General features: G+C 36.4%; 1 protein-coding gene across 3 annotated transcripts in view; it reads left to right on the top strand.

Moving 5' to 3' along the window:
* Positions 1 to 18,308, top strand: part of LOC106880120 (probable U3 small nucleolar RNA-associated protein 11) — a 136,579-nt gene that overhangs the window by 76,016 nt on the left and 42,255 nt on the right. For all 3 annotated transcript variants that reach the window (XM_052970284.1, XM_014929943.2, XM_052970283.1), the window contains exons 6-7: positions 6,761 to 6,854; positions 10,777 to 10,907. In XM_052970284.1, coding sequence (XP_052826244.1) covers positions 6,761 to 6,854; positions 10,777 to 10,907 — 225 coding nt within the window. The remainder of the gene's footprint in view (positions 1 to 6,760; positions 6,855 to 10,776; positions 10,908 to 18,308) is intronic.

The following is an 18,308-nucleotide window of genomic DNA, read 5'->3' as shown; positions in this document are numbered from 1 at the left end:
ATATATATATATATATATATATATATATATATATATGTATATATGTATGTATATATATATATATGTATATATGTATGTATATATATATATATGTATATATGTATGTATATATACATATTCATATATATGTATGTATATATATATATTCATATATATGTATGTATATATATATTCATATATATATATGTATGTGTATATATATATATTCATATATATATATATATATATATATATATATATATATATATATACATATATATATGTATATACATATATGTATGTATATATATATGTGTGTATGTTGTATATAAGAAGTGACAACTCACCAGTGGGTGTTTTGTCTTTTTTTATGAGCATTAACCAATGGAATCAGGAGCTTCTAAAAACAGCGGAATAGATGTTAATTTGAAAGCACAGAATTAATATCAATAGAAAAAGCTTGTCTGGTTTAAACAGAGACTAATGAAGTAGGATAGAAAAATACATGGGCAATTTTCTTCTTTTTATGCTGTTTTCTTTTGTCCTTCAGCTCCCTAACTCGGTTTTTTTTTTTTTTCCTTCTCTCTGTCTTCCTCTTGCTCCTCCCTACACATATTCATACCTATAATTCATCAATAATGGTATCTTACTCAACATGGGTTAGTAATTGGCAGAAAAATGTTAAGAGGAGAGGAAAGAAAAACCTATATAACAACAAACAACGGTAAAATAAGACGGAAAATAAACAAAAAAGGAAGAGAAAAAAAAGACACGGCTAATGACAATAATAGGGAAAAATTCAAAGTCTTTGAATGACACAGAATGTATTGATGTGGAATGTTCAAGAAGAAATGATATGGGTTTGCTCTGTTTGTTTGTTTTTGCTTTTAATGACAGTTGAGTTTACAAGCCGTAATTCCATTTGTTCTTATCCCTTCTCAGTAAGCAGTTCCATTGAGCATGGTAAAGATTCTAATGTATCAGAATGGCTTTTGAGTTTCATGTGATAGTCTCTTACAGTCTGTTTCCTCTAAAAGTTCTTTGAGAATTAGTCTTAGACTTGAAAATATTCTGTTCCGTTTCTCTCTAAGATACCTTTCTATGGCAGTTATACGTATGTTTATTTATACATGCATGTCTGTGTATTTGTAAGAATGGTTTCATGTCTTATATCAAATAAGTTGTACTTTACATGTGTTGGTCCTAAGCAATGACTTCGGTAACGGTGTCTTTTGCCTGAGTCTATTATGAAAGCTTGTCTTGGCTTCTTGCATGTGGCACATTCTTTGTGTGTGTATAGTTTACTGTTCCATTCAGGTAAGATCAACAATAAATGTATTCCATCCAGTGAGAGATAAATATTATTTAATGTACACAATATAAAGATATGAGCTACTAATAGTTTCATGCAGTGGAGACATGAGTCTAGGTAGGTTTTTATAACATGCCTTGTGTTTCCCAGCCTGAGGGTTGTTTGGGGATACATGGTGCATTATAAAAACCTGCCTAGACTCGTGTCTCCGATGCATGAAACTATTTGTAGTGCATATGTTTATACTGTGTACATTAAATGATATATATATAGGTGCAGGCGTGGCTGTGTGGTTAAAACACTTGCTTTGCGCCCCCGTGGTCTTGGGTTCAGTCCCACTGTGTGGCCTTCAGCAAGTATCTTTTACTACAGCCATGGGCTCATCTAAGTCTTGTGAGTAGATTTGGCAAATGGGAACTCAAACAAGCCCATCGTGTATCTGTGTGCTGGATTCCTTTCCTCATGCCAACCATTTTATAGTGTGTACTAGGTGACTTTTATGTAACTTCAGCACTCGTGGGGTCACCATGCAGTAAAACTAAAAACCCCAAGGGGGTCGGGGAATTATTACACCAAGATATTATACAGTTCTATATCTGAGAGATGAGGAATTATTTACATTATTTACAATTGACGGATATTTGTTCCCATCTTGTTTTTTGTTAACGCAACGTTTCAGCTGATATGCTCTCCAGCCTTCATCAGGTGCCCTGGGGAAATTTCGAACCAGGCATATGGTGTAGTGGTTAAGTGTGCCAGCTACTAACGCCAAGGTTCCGAGTTCGATTCCAGGCAGTGACCTGAATAATAATAATAATAATAATAACATTGGAAGAATACCTTAGGAATGAGAACCTGGGTTCGAAATTTCCCCAAGACACCTGATGAAGGCTGGAGGGTATATCAGCCGAAACGTTGTGCTAACAACAGACAAGATGAGGACAAATATCTGTCAAATGTAAACAATGTAAACCAAGATATCACTGGTGAATATATGAGAGACGGTACCAGAGGAAAACATGTTTGTTGTTTCAGAGGAGCTACATGACTACTCAAATTTTAGAAGAGAAGATGCAAGGGCTCAGATGGAGATGGAAAGAAATAAAATGGTGGTGATTGGGTCTCTGGTTGGATGGATCTTTGTGGCTTCCATCACTGTTTACAATTATTTGTAAAAAAAAAATGTTAATGTATTATATAGATGTAAGTCTTGACGCTGAATCCAAATTTGTTATTCATTTATTCTAGAAAAATTTTGCAAAAATGTTACAGTTTGATAATTTTCAGAATTTTCAGCCAATCAGAAAACAGCATGTTTGCTGCCTCTTCCATCATCAGGGCGGGTGGGGCATCGGTATGTCAAAACATTAAACTAGGATTTTATAAAATAAATTATCTTTCTTGTATCTCCTCCTCCTTCTGCGCATGTGCAGCATCTTTGGTTACTATGGAAACAGTTCTTCGTAATCAGCTATGCAACATGTGGTGCTTCTTTGCTTTGGTTACTATGGAAATCGAAATTTTCGCCACGGTGATATGTAAAATACTTGCTTCTGATTGGCTAAAATATCCAAACTTTGCAAATTTTAAAGGCTAATAACTTTTTAATTCTGGATTTATAGGAAAAATGAATTTCATTTTCATAATTAATATACAAAACTTAATCCAAATTTGAAAATAATTGGAACAAAATTGTAAACAGTGACGAAAACCACAAAGATCTGGTTGGACCCTCAATTTAGGAAGTTGATAGAAGTAAATGGGACAGGACCCAAGACTGTGGGTGGGTGACGGTTACAAAAGTTTCTGGGGAATGAGTGAAGAGAAAGGAGTAGGTAGTAAGTCTAAAGAATGGGTAGCATTAAAGGATGGATGTGGGTGGAAGAAAACTAGTGATGCCTGTGTTCAGGAAATAGTGGGAGGAGGAAATGACACAGTGCAGAGCAAAGTGGAAGAATGCAACAGAATAGTAATTATGGTAAAGTAGACAGGAGAAGGATGAAAGGGAGAGGGGATGTGGTTGAGTATGTTGCAGGGGTACTGGGGAGAGAGAGAGAGGTACACGTAGTGCATGAAGAGAGTGAGAGATGTATGGCAATGGCAGAGAAGAGATAGTTAAGTGACTCAATTGGTGACAATATGAGAGTGGGTGGAGGGAAGAGTGTTTATGGATGAAGAGGGAAAGATAACAAATGAAATGGTTCTGGCTAATAAGAAAAGGAAGTGGTATCAAAGAAGAGCTATAATTAGAAAGATGAGGGCGGTAGAGGTGTCTGACTGGCTCCCATGCCAGTAGCACGTAAAATGCACCATCTGAAATGGTTGATGCCAGTACCCCCTGACTGGCTCCTGTGACGGTGGCACGTAAAAAACACTATCCAAATGTGATTGATTGGTTCCTGTGCTGGTGGCACATAAAAAACACTATCCGAACATGATTGATTGGCTCGTGTGCCAATGACACATAAAAAGCACCCACTACACTCTCGGGGTGGTTGGCTTTAAGAAGGGCATCCACCTGTAGAAACCTTGCCAGTCCTCAGTCAAACCTTCCAACCCATGCCTGCATGGAAAGCAGAAGTTAAACAATGGTGATGATGATGATGATATGTATGTATGTGTCTGTGTATGAATTTGAAGTTTAGGTTAGTTAAAATATGTTTGTGACATATTTCAACTTCTAATGGCAAATTCACTGCAGTAACCATGGAGATAAAAAAATTCTCTTTTATGGTAAAAGGTGTAGAATTTTTTTCTCTACGGTAACTGCAGTGAATTTGCCTTTAGAAGTTGAAACATGTCACAAACATATTTTAACTAACCTAAACTTCACTTATGCCCAATCACTGCTTGGTCGTGATAATGCTGATAGATATATGCATGTGTGTGTGTGTGTTAATGTTCGTTTTCATGTTGTAATGTAAACAATTTTCACATTAAACTGAAGGATTACTTAAAGCATTTGGTAGAGCACAACTTTATTATTCTTCAATAAATATATATATATATATATATTGATATCCAACATGACTCCCATCTCTTTCTCACACAGATACCAATATGAATCTCCCAGATCCAATTTTTCTGCTATATTTCTTTCTTAAGTTCCTCGTATTATGGTTTGTTTCCTTCCTGCACTGAAGAGTATGTTGATATTTAATTAATTTGATTTAATTCAATCATGAATTTATATTATTATTATATCTATGTATCATCATCGTCATCGTCGTCGTTTAACATCCGCTTTCCATGCTGACATATTTGGATGGTTTAGCTAGAACTAGCAAGCTGGAGGGCTGCATCGGGTTCCAGTCGTAGTTTTTATGGTGGGGATGCCCTTCATAATACTAATCACTTTACAGAGTGTGTTGGGTGCATTTTTATGTGGCATCAGTACTCACAGAGGAAGCTACAAGTGGAAGGATAACAACCAGCCTCAGCAGTCCTCGTGTGGAAACTTTGAGAAATTGCACATCACTCCTTGGTCATCACCATAGAATTGAGAATGCTCAGTTGATAATGTGTAAGTGATCAAGTGTCGAACGAAACAATTTTGTTTATTGTCACACATGGCAAGGTGCCTTATCATGTGAAATTCATTTGAGAGCTAAAACTTAACATCACACAAAAATTATACCGTAGTGCATATCTCCATACATTAGTTAAGAGAGAGCTCAGTGCACAAGACAAGACCATAATTAGTGTAATCTAGTGGCACAAAAATATATATCTAGACATTTATATATTAAAAATCAATATGAACTTTTAATACGCCCCATACCAATTATGCTTTTGTCATTAAAAATGACTCATCATTAGAGAAGTGAGAAAGAGAGAGAGAGATGCTAATCGCAGCAGTCTTCTCTTGGAGGTGAAAAGTTTTAGAAAATCCATAAAGCTATACTGTCATCACGGTGGAACTCGGAAGAATATTTGATCAATAACTTGTAATTGATGAAGAGGGGTTTTCGAACTGAATAGTTTTGTTTACCTTCAAAGACAAATGTAAATGAAATGTGTATTTAATGTCTATATTTGTTCATTTCTAAATTTTTATGTCACACAATACAATATATATGTATATTTGTGTATGTTTGTGTAGGTCTTCCTCTTATTGCACAAACATTGCAGTCATAAAAATTTCCTGTTAAGCTGAGATTCTGTAACGTGAAACATATTTTCTCTTTGACTTCCATGTAGCATGGAAGCATTGAGAAAATGAGTTTCCCATAAGACACAAACATGATGAGGCATCTCTTCAAATCTTCATGCCACTTCAACTGGAGGCAAACTACAAGAAAAGCATTTAATATAATCCTTTGGGTTGTGAATGGTGACTTAGAGTCAAGATCAATCCTTCGCAAATGATTAGACATGGGTCTACTCTCACTTCTCGTTTCTGGTATGTTAACCCTTTTGTTACCAACCCGGCTGAAACCAGTTCTGGTTCTGAGTACAAATGACTTGTTTTCATAAGTTTTGAATTAAAACCTTCCACCAAATCTTAGTCACAATTTATGTTCCTAACACCAGCTGAATGATAACTAAGTTATTTTACTAAATTCTTTGTTGTATTTAAAGAATTGCAAGAAATACAGAGCATCTCAACAGAAATACAGTAACGAAAGGGTTAACCCCTTATCAGTTAAACCCACCATATCTGGCCTGGTTATTCTACTCGTTTTATGCTCAAACTGACTAGGTTCAAGTCTCTCACACACCTTACAATGTCATTCTAAAAATAAACAGTCACAACATTGAAATCTCAAAGCTATGAGGTAATGCAAGATAAATTCAAAACAATGGGAATGGATAAGCATTATATTTGACAGAGTAATCTGAATGCCAAAGGGTTAAGAGAAAATGATCAGAACAAGACCTGGTTGTTTGACTGGAGACTTTACAGAATCTAACCTGGCAACTCAGTGTTAAACTCTCCTTTTCAGTTTTCCATGAATTAATAGAATAAGCTAATATATTACAGGTTGATAAAAAATCAGCTGTCCCTTCTTTGTAGAAGTTTACCCTTTACACCATAAAAAATGTCACTATTTTAACGTTGTAAAGGCCAGCAAATTGGCAACAATGCTAGAGCGTGATAATAAATCTATTATGGTAGTTAGTTTCATCTCTTTCTGTTCCGAGTTCTATTCTTGCTTGAATCCACTTTGCCTTTCATCTCTTCGGAATTGATAAATTAACCACCAGTAATAAACTGGTAGTTAATTAAATCAACTATGCCTTTTCCTTTACAAAAATCGACCTTGTGCCAGGCCAAACAAAATCAATATTTTGCTTTGTAATTGATAATTGTTGCCATTAGTACATCATTTGGAATTATTGAATTCTATTCAATACTTCCTTTGGCTACACATTAGCTGCATCCCTCTAATTCGCTTTCATGTTCGTTTTTCGCTTTTTCTTTTCTTTTCTTTTTTTTTCAATTTTTTTTTTCTTTTTAATTTCCAGAAAATCAAACGGTTGACTGCTGAGCTCCATCTTTTAGACACAGCCGATGAAATTAAGAACAATCACACAATCTTCGTTGACACAGAAGCTGATGGTGAGATGCTCTCTGATTTTCTACAATTAGATATTTAATAATTAGAGAAAAAAATCCTGCCTTTTTAATAGTTTGATCAATATCATCAATATTTTCATTAGCTTTTTTGTTGGGTTTTTTTTTTTTTTTAAGGTATTGGTTAGTTTGCACTATTTCCACCACCGTTGCCATTACACGCACTCTCCACCCCCCACCCCCACCCCCCAGAGAACACGTTTGCTATACTTCGTCTGTTCATTTCACTCAAGAATTGTATGGCTTCATTAAAACCTGCCATCAAGTTTCCTCCTCTCATACTAACTTGAAGATACTTCCTCCTCGCGGCAGCCTTTAAAATTGCAAAGTACAGAGAGGCCCCTTTACCCATTCAAGAAAACATCAAAGAAGTTAGAGAGAGAATGTTACAGTCTGGTTGAGCTGTTACTGATTCGGGTTGCGACACTTGGTGTTAGAGACTGAAAGCAATATGAAGGGCAGAAACTACAATCCTCTGCATCTCCCGTTGAGACAGCATAACAACAACAGCAACAACATCAATAATGATAATATATTTATTGTTGAAATATGTCTGTATAATTACATTTCTGTATATCTGCAATGAGGTGTTTTTCTGTAAAGATAATTGCATTGCTAGAGATAATTACGTTTCTTCGTAGTTGATTACATTTCTCTATTTTTTTAGATGAATTTTTGCAAAGTAGCTGAGTGATAATTGAGATAGCTAAATCAGTCAGGTATGAAATGGATAAAGGGTTCAAATCCGGTCAATGGCATGGATATCTCTGTGGCCAATACACTTATTTCAACAACCCAGCTAACCAAAATTTGCTGTAGGTCATTTCCAAAAAGTTACAAGCTCTCCTTTGGCAGATCTGTTTCTTATTTGCTCAATTCTATGAAAACCTAAGAGGAATACTGGTAGTCTGCAAGCTTTCATGAAGATATGAGAATTCCGTTTTTTTAACCCTGTCCATATAATTATGCTAAACTAAATTGAGTGGGGGAGGTTGTTGGAGCATTAATTTTCACAGTTGGACGTCCTTACAGACATTAACCAGTCAACTGTTAAGCAAGATTGAAACCCAATTTATCAGTTCAGCAACATAAGGCAAAGAGAATTAGAATTGTGTGGTTTTTTCCCAGAGGCGTGACATTGTAGCTATGGTAAGGTCTCTCTCTTAAGTCAGAAGTTTTTTTTACCTTAACCCCATTGCCACTGCAGCCTCATGTTTAAGCATACGTAGAAATATAGCTTTCGCAGACATGTAAAGATTCTCAATTTAAATTTTATTGATTTCTTACAGAGACATAACATCTTTGAAGAATGGGTCAGATCACATGAGACTGCATAACATCTGTGACTTTCTGCAGATCTTCATTAAAAGCAGTATTGTTATTGATGATGCAGTGAGCTCAAGTTTCTTAATTCGGAAGATTATAGAGCTTCTTATAGAAATTCATCTCAAATCTAGCCAAAATAAGATTCATAGAATAAGATTGTATGGTGGGCGAGCTGGCAGAATCGTTAGCACACCCAGCGAAATATTTAGCGATATTTCATCTGTCGCTACATTCTGAGTTCAAATTCCACCGAAGTCGACTTTGCCTTTCATTCCTTTCAGGGTCGATAAATTAAGTACCAGTTAAACACTGGGGTCGATGTAATCGACTTAACTCCTTTGTCTGTCCTTGTTTGTCCCCTCTATGTTTAGCCCCTTGTGGGCAATAAAGAAATAAGAATAAGATTGTATGGTGTGGAGAGAATTGAATTTTAACATTTTGGTCTGGTTCTCTTTGAAGAAATGAGAAGTGTAAGAGTCTTTAAAAAGAAAGGCAAAAATTTATGTGACCTTTTGACCAGAAGCGCTCCCAGTCATCCCCAATCATGTTCAACTCAGAGCCTTTTAAATAATTCCTTGCCAGAGGACACACCTTTTCTTTTGTCCTTCATAGTCCTAATTGACACAAAATCATACTTTCTCATCAATGATGACTTCAACTGGTCTACCACAACCTGCACTTTCAGGCTTGCAGTGTACAGGGTATTAAGTAAGTGCTCGTTAACTACCTGTGAGAAAGGAATTGAAGCCTTTTTTTACAAATTTCAATTGTTCTTTTAGTCAAACTAAAGCAAGCATTAAATTGCAAAGTGGTGGCTTTTGTAATGTTTTAAACTCCTGAGCAATAGAGGGGACAATCTGTAGTCCAGTATCTCAACCATACAGTCATTGTGCTTCCATGTTTAGTAGCACTAGTAATATACAGGAGTTGATTCCAGTCGGTGTTCCCCCTTCACTTCTCTCTTGGAAACATTCACTTTGTGCCTAGTGGAAATAAATCAATACCGTTGACATTGATATCAAATGGCAGCTGTGTGCGACATGTGCAACCATAGCAGAAAGTAGAAGCATTAAGGCAAGCTTGGGAGATTTTCTTTGGGAGCAACTTAAGCTGCTGACTGTCAATTTGAAATACATCTGTTTCTTGATCTCAATTTGCAAAGTATGTTTAACTCTCAGACGTCTCCTCGCCACCATCTTCATTTAACTTAAGCACAGCTTGTTTAGCACAGTTTCTCTTAATCATTCGATTGCAAGAAAAACTTGAAACTCCTCCTCCTCCTTTTCTTCTTATTCATCTCGTTGTTGTTGTTGTTGTTTTTCTTCCTATTATTCCTTTCTCCTTCCAAACTTCTCCCCTCTTCGGTTTCTTCTTCTCTGTTTCCAACAGTCGTCATCTCTTAAAAATCTTTATTTCTTGTTCTGTGAAGAAACCAGATGTCAAGCATAAGATTTATTTTAATTGGAAGTCTTATCCTCATGATAAGAATATTATTTTCTGGTTCATGGAAAAATGGTTGTTATAGGATGCTTTTTCACATGCACACACACACACACACACACACACTCATATATATATTGACAGATAAATGCGCAGCTATTGCTGCTCCTCCTGTTATTACTACTGCTACATCTAAGGCAGTGAGCTGGCAGACTCATTAGCGCGTCAGACAAAATGCTTGGCAACATTTCATCTCTCTTTACATTCTGAGTTCAAATTCACTGAGGTCAACTTTGCCTTTCATATTTTCAGGGTCGATAAAATAAGTGCCAGTTAAGGAGTACTGGGGTCAGTGTAATCCACTTACCCACTCCCTTTCCCAAAATTGCTGGCCTTGTGCCAAAATTTGAAACCATTATCACTACTGCATTTCTTGTTGTAGCTACAACTGATACAACCATTAATATTTCTGCAGTGGTTGCTATTGTGGTCTTTCTTTCAATTGTTTCTTCTTTGGTGCATAGGTTTTGCTTTTTTTCTGGGATTTGTACCCAGCACAACGAACCAACAAAATACTTGTCAACTGTTCTGTATCCTAGCCCTACATCATGCCAGTATAGAAAACGGACATTAAATGATGATGATATATATACACACACATATATATATATATATATATATATATATATTTGTTTTGCAAGATTTGTGATGTGAAATCGTGTGTTGAAACAGATGTTGTTGTACTTGGGGATGGTCATATTGCCAGTTTAGCCAATAAAAACACACGCACTGTATATTTGGTGTTAATTTGCTTCAGCTTTATATTACATTACATTACATTAATCCTATTTCGGCCAGAGTTCTTTCGTCACACTTCTGTGACCTCATCATATTGACTAAACTGACAATATGACCATCCCCAAGTATATATATATATATATATATATATATATATATATATATCTCAGTGGTGACTCCAGCACCCAGGCTGTTTGTACTTTTGGGTCAATGACATCCTTGTGAATGGATTAATAGATGGATACTATATGGAAGTCTATATGATTTTTTTTTTTTCTTGTAAAGTGATAATTTTATTTCTGAATATTCGTTTTTATAAAGTTTTGTCTGCATTTCTTCACAGTGAAAAAGTTTGATGCTGCTGAACATTTCCATACGCACCCATTACTTGTTAATCGAAGACACAACAGAATAAAGACTGACCAGTTGCAGCAGATGGACATTGGTGCTACTTTAGACGAGCAAACAGTTGAGGTATGTGGCATTTATATCATCAGATCTCTATTTGTTCAGATTACCATCCAACCTGTGCCAGCATAGAAAATGGATGTTAAATAACAATGGTCATGATTTCAAATCCTGTTGGCGTCTACTTTGTGCTTCTCAACTTCAGGGACAAAACCATTATCAGGGATCTCCTGTTGTTTGCATATCAACTAAGACTTTCTGCTTTAATATTTCCAGCATAGCACCAATTACTAATCAAGACAATAGAGTAGTGGAATGGTCAGAAAGGTGTATGATATTTAGTTCTGTATTGTTATCTTCTTGGGTTCAGTTTCCGCTGAAGTTCTCTGTGCCTGTCTTCCTTCCTTGGTTGATATCAATGTTTATAACAAGAGGAGGGAGAAAGTTCAGAGAGCTTTTACCTCTGTTGGCAAACAAAGCTCTCTCTCTCTCACTCTGGAAAGTGGTTGGCATTCAGGAAGAGCATCCAGCTGTAGAAACCATTCCAAAGCAGACAATGGAACGTGGTGTGGCCCCTGGCCTTGCCAGCTCTGGTCAAACTGTCCAACCCATGCCAGCATGGAAAATGGATGTTAAACGACGATGATAAACCTGCTACTGGACTGGCTCCCATGCAGGTAGCACGTAAAAACACCTTTGAGCGTAGTCGTTGCTAGAACTGCCTGACTGGCCCTCGTGCCGGTGGCACATAAAAGCACCCACTACACTCTCGGAGTGGTTGGTGTTAGGAAGGGCATCCAGCCGTAGAAACATTGCCAGATCAGATTAGAGCCTGGTGCAGCCTTCTGGCTCACCAGTCCTCAGTCAAACTGTCCAACCTATGCCAGCATGGAAAGCGGACGTTAAACAACAATGATGATGATGATGATGATGATGTGACTTCACATTCCATGAATTAGCAGGCAAGTACTTTAACCACTACAGTTTACAAACCACAAAAAAGCTTTCCTTTTTCTTTTCACAGTTGAGCGGAGTTTCATGTAAAAAAAGAAAATAAATAAAAAGATAAACACCTGTTTTATGGCTTACAAACATATTTCCCTAGTGTTAGTTTGGGAAATAAATCACTGAAAATAAATGTCTCTTTTATTTGTCTGCTGCACCAGTTTGTTGACACTTCATATCCTAAGATGCGATTGACCTGTCATCTTTCTGTCAGCTGTAAGGCAAACCATCTTTCTGTCCGTCGTGATATGCTGCTAGTCCTGAGAAAATTTCATATGTACAAATATGGATTTTGAACAGTACAATTTTTGGTCAATGAGGCATTTCTACGATACTTAAGTGTAAATACTCAAAACCAAATATCAGCCTCATTCATCATCATCATCATCATCATTGTTTAACATCCATTTTCCATGCTGGCATGGGTTTGATTGGGGACTGGCAAGCCAGGAGGCCACACCAAGCTCCAATCTGATTTGGCAGTGTTTCTACAGCTGGATGCCCTTCCTAACACCAACCACTCCGAGAGTCTAGTGGGCACTTTTTACGTGTCACCAGCACGGGAGCCAGTCAGGTGGTATCGGCCATGTTCGGGTGGTGCTTTTTATGTGCCACCTGCACGGGGGAAGCCAGTCAGGCGATATATACATACATGCACACACACATACATACATACATACATACATACATATAAGCCTGATGCTAGGTTAAAGGTGTATCAGGTGATCACCTAAGGCACCACACTAATAAGCTGAGCAACTTGGACAAAAATTCTTATTTCATCTTTAAATCAAGGATTTTCAAAAAGGAAGAAAAAAATTGTAAGAAATATTGTCAGTGAATGGCAAATTGGTAGAACTTCAGCGAAAATGCCATTCAAATTTAGTGAATTCCTTTTACATTTAGTTCAAATTATTTGGCACTCAACCACATTTACCATAATAATGATTTCTAATACAGTCTTAAATGAACAATTTAACCAACTAATCTCCCCCTCCCCTCAAAGTTGCTGGCTTTATGCCTAAATTAAGAACTATTAGTATTGGTGGTGATGGTAAGGAGAATGCAACATGTTTGACTTTTTCTCTTGCAATGTGACCAGCTGCAAAGCTGGTTCCTAGAAAAGTCTTGTACATGCAACCTGCCAAAGGAACATGGAGCCTGTAATAGACACAATCTAACTAAAACTCAGCATATCTGTAAGGAAGAGGTGAGGGTCAGTCTACCTTTTCTTTTCTAATATATAAATTTGTTTATGTATGGAATAGTCAGATCTATTAATTAACCAGGAATCCTGTCATGCTACAAACAAGAAATCTGTGTAAAACATGGATGGCACTTGAGGTAAATAGTCTTATAAGAAATATACAATATGAAGTCTGTTGTTGCAACAGGTCTAAACATTACAAATTATTTTATTGAAGAGGTGTTTAATCTAGAATGTTACAGTTGGGATTTGCTCCACGGTTTCCAATCAGATCTGTATGCCATAAGTCTTAAATATATTAGGCTTTATGTGACCTGTCAGAAATAGCAGCTAAACCTCCCTGAAATTATACTCACCTTCTTAAAAGAAGGATACATTGTATAATATAATCCTAAACATTTTTGACCTTAGGTCAGCTTAATCAAAACTGACCAGCAATAAGATATGTTTGTTAATAAGCTTTAATGTAATCAGTTGATTTACTCATTGAACTTTTAAAATCACCTTCAAAAGAAACAGTTTGCATTCTTTAAATTGGAGAATAAATATATCAAACCCTGAACTTGATGTCCCCCAATAAAAATCATAGAACCGTTGTTAGGCACTTGAGTTCAGCAGAAACCTTTTCAGTTCTTGCTTGTTTAGGTTTGTCTTTTAAGTGTTATGGGTCAGGCAATAGGTCTGCTCGTTCAGAACTGATTGTAACAGTTCCATGACAATAAATGTATTCCATATTCCACTAATATAACCAAATGTCAAGATTTGTATACTCCTTTTGACTAGTGTTATGTTCTAAGAGAAAGACACCGTTGTGAAGTAGTCGAAGTTGGTAACACAAGTTGTAGCAGTTGCAGCAGAACTTTTAACACAAATCAATAATGTTAACATGAGTAAATCTGTTCAGGTAGGGCAGACCAGGTGAACCAGCTATTGGTGGTGGGTGGTGAGGGGTATGCGGTTCTGTACGGACAGAAAGTTTCCGACGCTAACAGTATTGGCAGTTGTTAAGCAATCTTGGATTAGACCAAAGAAATCAAAAGGACAATCAATATGTTTTCATATCTTAGACACTGTGCTGAAGATTCCTGGGTTTACCTACAAATTCCCAGACAATTTAAACTTCTTGCATATCATCATCATCATCATCATTATCATTATCATCATCATCATCATTATTTTGTTGTTGTTGTTAGGAAAGAATACAGATGCCAAATTGTTTCTTTTCATTCATGATTTGAGAGAAATTTGGTTGTTATTGGTATTTTTATTGAATGCCATTGCTGTTATTGTTGTTATTGTTGTTGCTCTTGTTGTCATTGTTATTCGTAATGCAATCTTCTAACTCTGTTATAGTCTTTCTTCTCTTTTATCTTAAGAGCAAAGAAGAATCGGTTAAATTCTTATTGTGGTCACCAGTTATTACGTTGTGACTCGACTTCTCTTGTTTCATATGTAATATTTGTGGTTTTCCTCTTATTTTTCTCTCTCCTTCTCTCTCTCTCTCTCTCTCTCTCTCTCTCATAGGTATGTGTGTGTGATCGTGTTGGACTGTGTCTATATACATATATCTATGCATATGAGCACCCACACACACACATGTATATATAATCATAGTTTAGCTTTTTACTTGTTTTATGTAAGGGTAGGGGGGGGAGCTGAGGCTGTCCCCCACCCCCACTCTTTTTTTTTTTCTAATTTATCATATATTTATAACATGCACTTTCACATGTGTATGTGTGTAGAAAGATGTGTGCATATATATTTAGATATATGCATGTAAATGTTTGTGTGTGTGTGTGTGTGTGTGAATCTCATTCAGTCACTCTCTTTACCCCACCCACCACCTCCTCCTTTTCATCACCTCCTCCATCTATTATTCAGCCAGTCTCAGAATTTTTGTTAGATATTTTTCAGTTAACCTTCATTGTTGTTATACCTCGCTTTGTTAGAGGTGGCTGTGTTGGCAGTGGTGGTGGTGGTGGTGGTGGTGGCAGCAGTGGCAGTGGTGGTGGTGGTAGCAATGGTCTAGTGTTGGTGCTGACAATGATAGTGCAGATGACGACGACGATGATGATGATGATGGTGCTGTCAGTTATGTTGGCGGCAGAAATGAAAGTCTCATGACAACAAGCAGTAAAGGGGAAATATGAGCAATTATAGCTGATTCTGCTTTATGATTATCACTCTCCATCCATTTGCCTTGTCTTCTTCTTTCTAATCCTTCTCTCCTTACATTTTTCTCTTGCTCTTCTGCACTTCCCCTTCCTCCCCCCTGCTTCTATGCTACCATATTTTCTACCATATTTCACACAGAATTTCCCGACCACCTTCGTGACAAATCAGGAAGAAATCAGCACCTTCAAACATATACTAAAGCTGTGAAAAGACTTTATTTTTGTTAGTAGTTGTAGTTTTTATTTTGTTATGTTTCTTTCTCTCTCTCTCTCCTACTTTCACTTTCTCTCCTACTTTCACTTTCGATATGTGTTCTTTTGTTGTTTTTCTTTCTTCTTTTTTTTTTAATATCCTACTTCTGTTCAGATGTATTCATATATGAAAGAAGTGCATATTGCAAGAAAACATACACATATGCACACATACACAACATATACAGAGTAAAAATTATTATATAAAAACATTAAAAACAAAACAATAACAAGTGTCTTTGACAAAAAAATGTAAATAAATGGTGGCAAATAACAAAGAGAAATATCCTTTTAAATCATAACTTTTATACAAGTTTCTGCTCTCTCTGCTTGCCACTGACAACTGCCAGAACTAATCTCAATGTTGGTTCTATGTTAGAAGAGATTGTGCTTTCTATTATTTTGTTTATTTATTCTTTTATCCTCTGCAACTCACTTCCTTTATTTTGATTTTTGCTATTTTATCACTTTCACAATTACTGTTATTATTATTCTTTGGCTGCTACAGTTGGTGGCACTGTGACAAATAGTTTTAGACACAGACACACACACACACATCATTCTCTCTCTCTCTCTCTCTCTCTCTCTCTCTCTACCCCACTTCTATCTGTATACCCTTTTTTTAATATCTTTCGCATTCACTCTCTTGTTTCTCATTATTTTGCCTGTACTCCATTTAGCATAGGTTTTGCTGACATACTCCACACTAACTCCTTGTGCTCCTATTTGTGTTGCATCACAGAACTTAGCTTCTAACAATTGCAACACAAACTTCATTAATTTCTACCAACTCTGGTGCACCTTCTCACTCTAGCTATCTCTAAACTACAAACTCTTCTGCTGCTCATGTTTACACAGACTTCATAGAAAAGTAACAATAGGTGGGAGGAGGAGGCTCTGAAAGGGATCTCAAGGAATAGTATCCCTGCCTTCCTGAACTAGTTTTCCATTACATTTCTTAAAAATTGTGGTAGAGGCCTTGGTCTCAGGACCACTCATGTCTAGAAACTGAGGTTGGGGGTAAACAAGGACATGCACTCCGTAGAAAATCCAGCTCCAAAAAGGCCTCATGCTAGTCCCCTGTCAAACCGTCCAACCCATGCCAGCATGGAAAAACGGATGTTAAATGATGGTGATGATATGTATAAATTAATTATTGCGAGGATATAAATACTTCTTAGAGGGATGCTAGCATCCAAGTTCCTCTGTTTTTTCCAGTGTATCAGTGAAATACTAAAAAGATGTTAGCTTCTCACTGATTCAAATGGTTACATTAAAGTGAAATATTATAAATATTAATGAATTGGTAGATATAATTTTGTAAATATTAACATATTCCTCAAATATCATTCTTTGTATCTTCTCATGATTATAATAAAAATGATATATTCATCATCATCATCATCATCATCGTTCAACATCCGTTTTCCATGTTGGCATGGGTTGGAGGGTTTGACTGAGGTCTGGAGAGCCAGCAGCTGCACCAGGCTCCAATCTGATCTGGCAGTGTTTCTACAACTGGATGCCCTTCCTAATGCTAATCACTCCAAGAGTATAGTAGGTGCGTTTTACGTGCCACCGGCATGGGAGCCAGTCAGGCGGGCCTGGCATCGATCACATTCTGATTGTGCTTTTCATGTGCCACCAGCACAGAGGCCAGTCAGGGGGTACCGGTATCGGCCACATTCGGATAGTGCTTTTTACGTGCCACCAGCACAGGAGCCAGTCAGGCAGACCTGGCATCAGCCATATTTGGATTGTGCTTTTTTATGTGCCACTGGCATGGGAGCCAGTAGAATGCAGCTACTATATCATGGTAGGCACATTGGATACATCATAGTCATGTGGTACATGGTAAACAATAACTATGTTTTATAGTTTAAATAATCATCATCATCATCATCGTTTAATGTCCGCTTTCCATGCTAGCTTGGGTTGGACGATTTGACTGAGGACTGGTGAAACCAGATGGCTACACCAGGCTCCAATCTGATTTGGCAGAGTTTCTACGGCTGGATGCCCTTCCTAACGCCAATATAAATTAAAAATTAGTAATTAATTTATTAAAACTAGCAGTTATGACTAAATGACTTAGAAAAATTCTTAAGTAATTAATAAGCTATACTAGCATTCATATTCTCACGAGTAATAATGAAAATTTAAGGATAAATAGTTTTGCTTACTGTTAACTGTATCAAAGGTATTGTTTATCCATTCTAAAGGTTCTTTTGTTTTTCAAATATATTAACGCACACACGAATTCAATAAAAATAATTATGAAACAAAATTGCATATATGCAAGTAACAGTTTTTTGGGGTTTTTTAAGAGCATTAATATACACGTGTGCACACATTTGAATTTGATGCTGAGTCTGACAATGATCACTCAATCCATTGAGATGTGATGCCTTGTTTTCTGTCAGTTTCTCACCCTGACGAAATTTTCAATTCACTGTATTCAAATTACATTTTTAATTTAATTTAATTTGATTATTTGATATTTGAATTAATTGAACATGGAAACAATTACAGGTTATAGGAAGTTGATGTTGTTTGATATTGGATTTGTATTAATAAATTGATGTCTGTCTGTGGATTTCTCCATTTTCTTTACTTATACACACACACACACACACACATATATATAATATAATTAAGATTCAGTTGAATTTGGTAAATTGAGGAAGTTCGGTGTAGTCCACACATTTCAAAATTAGGTGAGCAGAATGTAAGTAAATAACAAGGATGTATAGGTATCTTTGTTACTTATATGTGTCTGTATGTATGTATACATATATATATATATATATATATATATATATATATATA

Source organism: Octopus bimaculoides, chromosome 8 (assembly GCF_001194135.2).
Source record: "Octopus bimaculoides isolate UCB-OBI-ISO-001 chromosome 8, ASM119413v2, whole genome shotgun sequence".
NCBI classification, from domain to species: Eukaryota; Metazoa; Mollusca; class Cephalopoda; order Octopoda; family Octopodidae; genus Octopus; species Octopus bimaculoides.
This window is presented reverse-complemented; position numbering and strand designations above follow the sequence as displayed.